General features: G+C 42.6%; 1 protein-coding gene across 1 annotated transcript; it reads right to left on the bottom strand.

The window, feature by feature from the left end:
- Positions 1-272: 272 nt before the first annotated feature.
- On the bottom strand, positions 273-7,971 carry LOC147894945 (potassium transporter 5-like). The gene is made up of 13 exons (XM_087384259.1): positions 7,793-7,971; positions 7,295-7,337; positions 6,898-7,026; positions 6,500-6,709; positions 5,470-5,695; positions 4,954-5,202; positions 4,712-4,762; positions 4,269-4,529; positions 4,097-4,149; positions 3,888-4,002; positions 3,528-3,782; positions 693-1,444; positions 273-485 (listed from the first exon to the last, which is right to left on the bottom strand). Exons 1-13 carry the CDS (start codon positions 7,969-7,971, stop codon positions 273-275), a joined length of 2,736 nt encoding a protein of 911 aa, XP_087240385.1.
- Positions 7,972-9,182: the final 1,211 nt, after the last annotated feature.

Here is a 9,182-nt window from a genome sequence, read left to right as displayed (position 1 = left end):
ACAAGTGCATATGTTTGTAGTGTGGTTGCCTGTCTATAAACAACTATGAGGCTTCTATTGTAGAAGATGTGCATCCAACCCATTTATTTATTATGTTGCATGCTAGTGCATGTAACATGGAAGGTTGTAAGTTATATGACGTCATGACGAATTAGCCAAGGGTTTACACACTAGTATGTTACAACAACATAATATTGCACGACGAATAATGAGAAAGTCCACTGCAATTCACCTTCGATTTGTTGCTAAGAAAGACATGATATGAAATTTGATCAGATGTTGTAGATCATGCCCACCTCGAGCATTTTCTGATGTGGAATGATGAGAGCATTGCTTCCGCTCTGGAAGTTCCTCCTCATAAACTCATACGCATAGTTGATGATGAAGCGCTTCAACAAGCTTGAATTCTTGCTAGCTCTCACGTCTGAATGCCCCAGCAAATACACAACCCCCGCATCCTTGGCTTCTTTCAAACATCGAAGCTCCTCCTGTATACCCACCTCTCTCACTACTTTGTTCGAAGACCTCCTCGAAATCAGCCCCCCTCCTTCACCTTGTGCCAATCTTCTCTCAGAGTGCCTGCCTTCTTCTTCCCCTACAGGCACTATCGAGCTCGCAGAAAGCCTCCCCGACTGCCTCTCGCTGTGATTAGAACTATTTCTAGTCGGACTCCCTGCCGACATTATTGTTACCTTTTGTGTTTCCTCGCATGGAGATTCTTCGCCGTTGCCCAGAGTTTCTTCGAAATCATCCACCTCCAATCTGTCATCTTCTCTTTCCTCTCTTACATGTTGTAACTCGGAGATGTCGTGCACTAGGGATTCGGAAGATCCCTCCAACCCTTCGCACCTGATGAAATTCGAAAGTCTAGCCATCAAATAGCCCTGGAAGCTGTCGTTCTCCTCCCGCAGGTCCTTGTATCCATACCTTGCCACGCACCGGAACATGCGATACCATCTGGGTCCTACTCGTCGGACAAGGAACCGTTCGTCCTCCGTCACTGTGGTCACCGGCAAAACCTTGACACTGACGAATACCACCAGACAGTGCAAAGCTGGAAGATTCTCTACCATATGCCCGAAAATACATGGAATACCCTGCACCAATTCTGTATACACTAGCCCGACACCAGCTACTCGGCTAGTTCTCTGAACTAGCTCTTCTAGAGCATCAAGCGAAACTTTATTCTCAACTTCGTACAGATATCGTTTGGTAGACACATAGTGCCATGTATACATAACGAACAGCAAAACAGCGGCGAATGCTAATGGCAGGTATCCGCCTTGGTCAAACTTATATAGTACAGAAGAAAAATATAGCAGATCTACTGAACCGAACAGGAGAAGAAATCCTAACACAAAGATTGGTCGTTTTTGCCAAATCATTGTCATGATAAGAGCAAGGAGACTCGTGGTCACCAGCATGACTCCGACCACTGCGATTCCTGCACAAGAAAGATAAGATGATCGATATTCATCCCTTGGATGCTCATAGAAAACCGGATTCTACTTAACATGTAAAACCATTCTTCGAAACGTATTGACAACCGACAATTTCTCGAGAGAACGATACTCTGTTGTCAAGATAGAGAATTCAATGATTTGAGGGAAAGGCTGTTCGCTGGCTAAACGCAACGACTTTATGGAATGAATGGCACACGGGACCGGGGTGTTTGTTGATGAACCCAGAGCTGGGAAGCACGTTCAGGCAGGGGCGACCCAGCAAAAGGTGCAGATCGAGTGGGAGATCTACCACAAATTCTTGGTACCGTGGACAAGGATGAATTGGTGTTATGACTGATGACCTTTGTGATCGATTCAAGCGAGGGCATAAGGCCACGCGGCGCCATGTTTCTAGTTAACGTTGGCACAGTCACAGGTTGATGACTGCTGCAGATGACACGTGTACGACTATGAGTCATGAAGTCCGTAACATGGTACCTGACCCGACATTCAAGAATGTGTCGTTTTTCTTTGCTACACGGCCACGGGAAGTAGTTTATGCTCGTCAACCGCCGAGGTCACTCCGAAATAAACGAGGACCGTCGGATATGGTACTTTTGATTTGCAGGAAGTCTCCATCCGCGAGTTCTCACGTCCCCATCAGTACTGAAGCTTCGCTGGCAGCTGGAAGATCGTTCGCGAGTCATTCATTATCAACCTTGGAAGATGTTGCAGAGCTGAGGTGTTGAGTTCGCATCGCTTTCTTGAAGCTCCCGCGGGCCCTCGACGATCGTGAAAAGGCCTTGGTCGCCTTTTCTAGCAGGGAAAATGGCTCGCGGCTAACAAGGCTCCCTCAGCCTTTTGACTAATATCATCAAGGGCCGCGGTCTGGTGGAAGATAATTTCCATGTCCTAATTGCAGCTCTTCCATTGCAGAAGATCGCATCCGTGAGCTGGTATGTCGCCATCCACCTCGAAGTCGCTAACTACGGTAGAAGATTGCAGGAATGCTGAAATGGACGATTCTTACTGGTAACAACCGGGCCTCCCGCGGACCCCCGACGGTTGTAAATGGCCTGAGGTTGGAAAGTCAGGGAAAAGAAATGGTGCTCGCGACGACTGCCGCCGCTCGCCATTTCTTTTCCCTGAATTTCCTCCCTCAGGCCATTCACTAAGGACTTGAGGAAGCAAGTTTTGGCAATGGTGATGTCAATGTCAAGGAGGATGGCCATGTATCTTTGCCCGTGCAATACTCGTATTGGCAATCTTCCATCAAAAGGGAAACATATGAATAAACCCCCCAAGGTCTAAGTCCTCCACTTCACTTAGCCATTATAGCATGACATGGCCCATGTTTTTGGAAAATATACTTGAGGGAGAGTGGGCATGAAAAGCTACGAAAAATTTGTCATATATCATGGTTCTATTCCCCCCCACCCCCTATCTGCCCTTCCCCCCGAATGAAATTTTCACTTTCCATATTAAAATGACATGTACGAACAAAGATCAACATATGGTTCAGGAATGGTGACAATGATCAACTCAGTTGTAAGAGTAAAGAGCATTGCCACATGCATGCCCTTTTGAAGATCAAATGTTTGTAGTCACAGGCATACTTTTGATAGCATGTTCAGAGGCTTTGTAGCAACTTAGACTCTTGACAGCAGACAGAGGCCTGACTATGGAATTAGAGGGAAGAGTTCAGATAGGAGGCTATGAAATCTGCAGGTAGAGTTCAAATGGGCAAAGAGCAAGAGAAGATGACACCTTCCAAAAGATGCACGCTGGAATGTAAAGGAGGTGATAGGTTTTTTTGTAATCCATACGAAAATCCAAGATGGAGATATGGAGGTCGAATGGAGGCGTGGTTTTGGGCCTGTCATTTTAGTAGTCTGCCTCCATTTGACAGTTTGATGTGAGTGCTTTGATTTCAAGCACTCTAATTCCAATGGTCTACCTCCCTAGTCTGCCTCCATTCAAAAATACATGTGGTCGCACCTCTAAGCCTCCAAACATCCATTTTACATCCAAATGACAATGCATATGGTTGCACAAGATGATAAAGAGAATAAGTAGCAGCTTTACCATAGGCATTGCCAATCTGTGTTGCGTCCTGAAATCCAGCTGTAACGATGACACAAGCGACCATCAAGATCCAATTTATTTCAGGAATATAAACTTGTCCTGCTACTTTTGATGATGTATGGAGTACTCTGACCCTGGGAAAGCAACTAAGTGACATAGATTGCTTCACAATGGTAAACGTGGCAGAAATCATAGCCTGGCTTGCAATGATTGCAGCAGCCACAGCCACAACAAACATCGGCCAATAGACTGGAGCTGTGTAAAGACAACAATGCAGCTGTGAGTGATTCTGAGAGAACAATTCAATGCTAGTTGAATACAAGTAAAATGTGGCTAGGTCAAGAAATAGATTATAATTACTTGGAATTGATTTGTAGAAAGCTTGTCCCACGTCAAGTGGATTCCTGATAAGGTAAGCGGCTTGACCCAGGTAAGCTAGCAGCAAGCAAGGGTAGACCACCACACTAAATGCAATCTGGAAGCCAAAAGAGATGATATCATTCAGACAGACAACTCCCTTTTAAACTCCAAGGCCAAACCCTACAATCCATAGAAGTGTATGCCTTTACCTGAATAGAAGCTACAGAGAAATGACCCACATCTGCAAACATCGCTTCAGTTCCTGACAAATAATAAATTTGATAAACCTTGATTACTTGAATGTTCAAATTGCAAGATGTTTTACTACAAAAGGGGTCCATACACAATCACAAATACTAATACTAGGGCAAATGCTTTTACCTGTTATCGCCAACACGACACCACCCAGTGAAACCCAACCATCCTTCTTGTTTCTCTCAAAGTAGTAATAGATGTATGTTGGATTCAATGCCCGAAAAACACTAGGTTCATGCTTTACAATATTATATAGACCAATAATTCCGATGAAGCCAAACCAAGTTAGGACAGCAGGTGCAAACACAAACCCAACTTTTGAAGTTCCAAATTTTTGCATCGCAAATAGCGATATCAAAATTATAATCGATATGATCACCACGTGGTCTGGAAGATGCAGAGAAAATAATCAATCTAACAAAAGAAAAGTATAGACAATTTCCTCACCTAAAAGACATTACATCCACTAATTAGCACTGATTTAACCATTTGTACTAGTCACAATAATTTTGATGAGAACATAGAAAATATTCATTTATTAAAATGGACTGCCATAGAAAACTCCTCACCTTGTTTCAAGTTGGATGTGGCTTCCTGGATTCCACTCACGGCTGAGAGAACTACCCAAAAATAGTCATGAAGTAAGTAGATATTCTCAATTACACGATCCTTTATTGAAGGAGAATTTGGTCCTTCATCCCTAAACTTTTTAAAAGTTCCTTGGACAAAATCATTGTCATTGCATGAAAACCAGTGATGTTTTCTTGCATTGAAAGGTTTTTATTGGAAAGAAACTTAGGCATCCATTTACCTGAAATACAAGGTGTTAAAACACCATCGCCAATCACCATTGATGTTCCTAATAGTGCCAAGATAAGCAACACAGTCTTCACAACATGGCTATGCTCTATGGCCTCTTTCACTTGGATGGCTCTCTTCAACTTTTTATTGTGTGGTTGAAGCTTGTACGTTGAAACATCCGAGTCCTCTGCTTGTTGATTTGGTATAAGGCTCACCTTTGCATGCCTACATATAAGTGAATATAATGCAAAAGTACCACCTGCAAATAAACCAATTGATGATAAATGTGTGGGGATATACCTAGAGAACATGCCATCCACTGCTTCAACTTAGAACTATATGTGTGATTGTTTGTCTATATGTGTCGTGCATGTGCCTTTTTAGGATGGATAATGGAGGGGTAATGTGATATTAAATCTTATAGAAGCATGCTCTAGATTATAATTATTTCATAAAACAAAGTACTCTCTTTGAAAGATCGACAAAAGTAAGATAAGAAAAACAGAGAATTATATCGAATTGATACCATCTCCATTGTCATTTGCATACAACACAATAAATACATATTTTAAGAGAGGGACCAGAGTCAATGTGTAGAAGATTAATGACATGGCTCCAAGCACATCTTCTGTCTCCTTGATCCCATTTCCAAAAATAGCGCTATACACATAGAGAGGAGAAGTGCCTATATCTCCATAAACAACTCCAATACTTTGATATGCCAACTGAAGGATAAGCGCTTTAGGCAAAACCTGTTCCAAAATGAGTCCATTAACTTTGGCAGATTTATCAACGTGGTGGCATAGCAATTTAAAATGAATGAAAAAGATGTAGCTTATATGCTCTTTTACTATTGCTACTTGTCATGTATGCTCCATTGAGGAAGCATCACATTTGTATGATACTTTAAAACTACTTCAATTTTCAAGTCATTACAACATGTAAATGGCTAAATCTAATCAAATGAGATCATGATCCAACATTTATATTAAAATGTGAGTGATTCTTTTAATAAGAAATATACAGATGAATGGACATACCGCATTATTAGTTGTCAAATGTTTTTCAATATAGAAAAGGGTAAAGACTCTAGGCTAGAGTGTAACATAGGCTACAACCCTCTAATACAGGCTATAATCTCTTTGAGGGCCTTCCCGCGCTATATGCTAGTGCGAATGGACTGGTACTGAACATTGCAAATTTTAGCTTTGTCTCTAGGACTGATTCAGCGCTACTAGGATTCAATTTAGCTGTACGTATGGGGTTTTCTACGTATGGGGTACTATAAATAACGATTCGATTGGAGGTTGGGCGTTTGAGCGTAGGTCACAGGCAGTCGGCCCACCCTATTTGGCCAATGGGTGTGCGAGGGTTGTGAAAAACAAATTTTAAAAATAACGGATTCAATTTAAATGGAACTCATGCACGAGACCTGAAGTCCACCATTGGAAAAGGTTGCGATGTAGTGCACTCGGACATGAATCAACACAGTCCATCTTAAGTAGTTTGAAAGCGGAAAGGACAATAATTGAAAGAAACAGCTCGGAATTCCATACCTTGCTGCCGTGGTGTACCATAGAGGATACATAGTTGGACTCCATATCCAAAGAATCTAGTCGGCGAAGCTGGAGTTTTCCTCTGTCGGAACGCGAAATTTCCTTACGTACCTTCTCAGAGGTATCGTTCACATTATCAACTGGCGCTTCCGGAGACTGATTGGAGGAGGCCATGTTGGGCACGTTTTCTGAAAAGCGAATAGCAGACATCTAGATTGACAACACTTGACGAAAGCATACGGCACAAGTTATAGACAATGAGGAGTCGGGCGTGTTTCCACCGATCAGGGAATGTAATACTGCAATGGAGTATGCAGACAAATAACTAACAGATTAACACAGGGAAGATGGGACCAGCGCTGGAGGAAGAGAAACGACGCTGCGCAAGTGTAGCTTACTTCAACTGAAAGTGAAGAAATATGAAGGCGGGTATGAAGGAAAGGGCGCAAACATGGTGGACGTTGCTGCTGGCTATGGAATAGGGAAAGTGTTTCATCTCCGAGGGTGGTAGAGAGGACCCCCGTAAACTACAATTATAGGAAGGAAGCGTTAGTCTGACACAGTGAAATGGCGCTACTGTGTTTGGGAAGGGATCTCAGGGGACAGACAGAAGCTGGATTAGCAGAAGCTCTAAAGATAGAGCACAGTGGAGGGATAGATCATAGGAGCTGAGAGAGAGAGGGACCGAACAGCCTCCATGCCGACGCTGTGCTTCTAGCAGCTCACACACAAATACAGTTTTTTCCTGTGAACGTATTGAATAGATGGAGAATCGCACGCTACCCTACATATTACCGTTGACTTGCTGTTGTAGGAACTAAGGGACTTCTTCCAACAACTGCAATCGAACTAAACGTTATGTTCAGCTCATAATAATCGCTATGATCACATAGGGAAGATACACAAAGCTTGCAATCTCCATTCAATGTTTCAATGGGGTATTTTAGATCATTGACCCAACCTATGTGTGGCAATCCAAGAATCGATGAGGTTCGGCTGCACGTAGGTGCATGAAAAATTTGGAACAAATTTTTTTTAAAGTGGTCGATTGGAGCTTGTTACGATTACGCATTATTATAAGAGTGTCATTGTGAGGAGGCCCGTTGAAATAATGGACAGAAGAGCCCACGTCCGCCTTCCTGTCTCCCTCAAGCAACTTCTTTTCCCTCCATCGCCACTAGATTATTCAGACGTATAGACTTGCCCTTCTCGGGATCGCGAATTTGCTGCGCGTGCAGGGACGTGATGACGCCGTTGCCTTTGGCCTAACGTGCTCTAAGCTTACGAAATTACTTGTGTGACCGTGAGCAATGCGTAATGGAATACGTTGCTGTGAGATGCTCCGGAAATGCGGGGCATCTCCCAGTGTGACTCTGCAACTCCACTTGAAATAAGGCTGATTTCGCTGCAGCTGGGACGAGCTTCATGACAACAACGCTTCTAGCTCGCGATCTGCGCAATCCAGAAATCATGGACGACAACCTCAAATTTTCAGCGCCACAGTAGACATGCAGAAACTTCTCTCGATTTTGACGTTAGGAAAGAAAATAATTTCGTTCTTTAATCTAGAGTGCTCTGCTAATTATATGGACTTGGGAAGAGAGAGCCTTTAGAGAATAAGACTTTTTAAAAAAACTAGGGTGGGGTAGGCCCTCCAAGGGAATGAATGAAGAGAGTTATCTATAATATGTTGATTATAAATTAACGATGAAGAAAGGATGATAGGCCGGTGTTTGAAAAATACCTCACTATAAACTAAGTTGACAATAGGAGGTCCGACCAAATGGCGTATGTGTTTAAGCATTCCCTTCTTGCGAACACCTCAGCACACAAATAGAAAAAGAAGAATTTAGAATATACAAAAGCAAAAGAAAACACAGAACTTGAAATGGAAAACATATATATATATATATGTATATATTTTATATAACCACACATAGTGTGGACAGGAAGGCGATGCGCTTCCTTCCCCAAATAGTTATAATCCGAGGGAACAGGCCCTTTCCCATGCGCTGAGGTTTAATCGTCGAGAATATTAGCACCGAGATTGAGTATCGCGAATATGTAAGAGAATGATATATTACCTAAATCTCAATGAGTGTCTGTATTCCAATTCTAGCATCGACCAAATTCTTGTCATGATTTCTTCTGTCATTTGTCGTGGAAATCCTATCCTACCTCCAAAGCGGTTTCTCGATGTGAACGATGTTGGAGAGAGAGGGTTGTAGAGCCAACATCAGCTAGATGATCCAAAGAGTTGAACTTTGCGAAATATATAGATTTAGAGGCCTTCAAAAGCGCTCATGCCTTCCATCAAGAGCTTTTCATCCAAAAGCATACTTTTTATCAAGTGTTGTAGGCCTTCATATCAAAATTAAATCCGAGGCTTATATTAGGACACATGTATAGATTTAGAGGCCTTCAAAGCACTTATGCCTTCCATCAAGAGCTTTTCATCCAAAAGCATACTTTTCATCAAGTGTTGTAGGCCTTCAAATCAAAATTAAATCCAAGGCTTATATTAGGACACGTAGCTCAAGGAGAGGGCAAGAAACCCAAAATTCCCCATAGGCTGCCTACTATAAACATGCCGGCTTAGTTAAGGGGGTGGTCAGCCCCCAAAAAAAGACCTAAGCGTGGGGTATAAACCCAGGGCCTTAGGTGACATCCTAAACCTAACCCA

The sequence above is a fragment of the Dipteris shenzhenensis genome, chromosome 13, assembly GCF_047967505.1.
Source record: "Dipteris shenzhenensis isolate YYH24624 ecotype China chromosome 13, Dip_SZ_1.0, whole genome shotgun sequence".
NCBI classification, from domain to species: domain Eukaryota; kingdom Viridiplantae; phylum Streptophyta; class Polypodiopsida; order Gleicheniales; family Dipteridaceae; genus Dipteris; species Dipteris shenzhenensis.
This window is presented reverse-complemented; position numbering and strand designations above follow the sequence as displayed.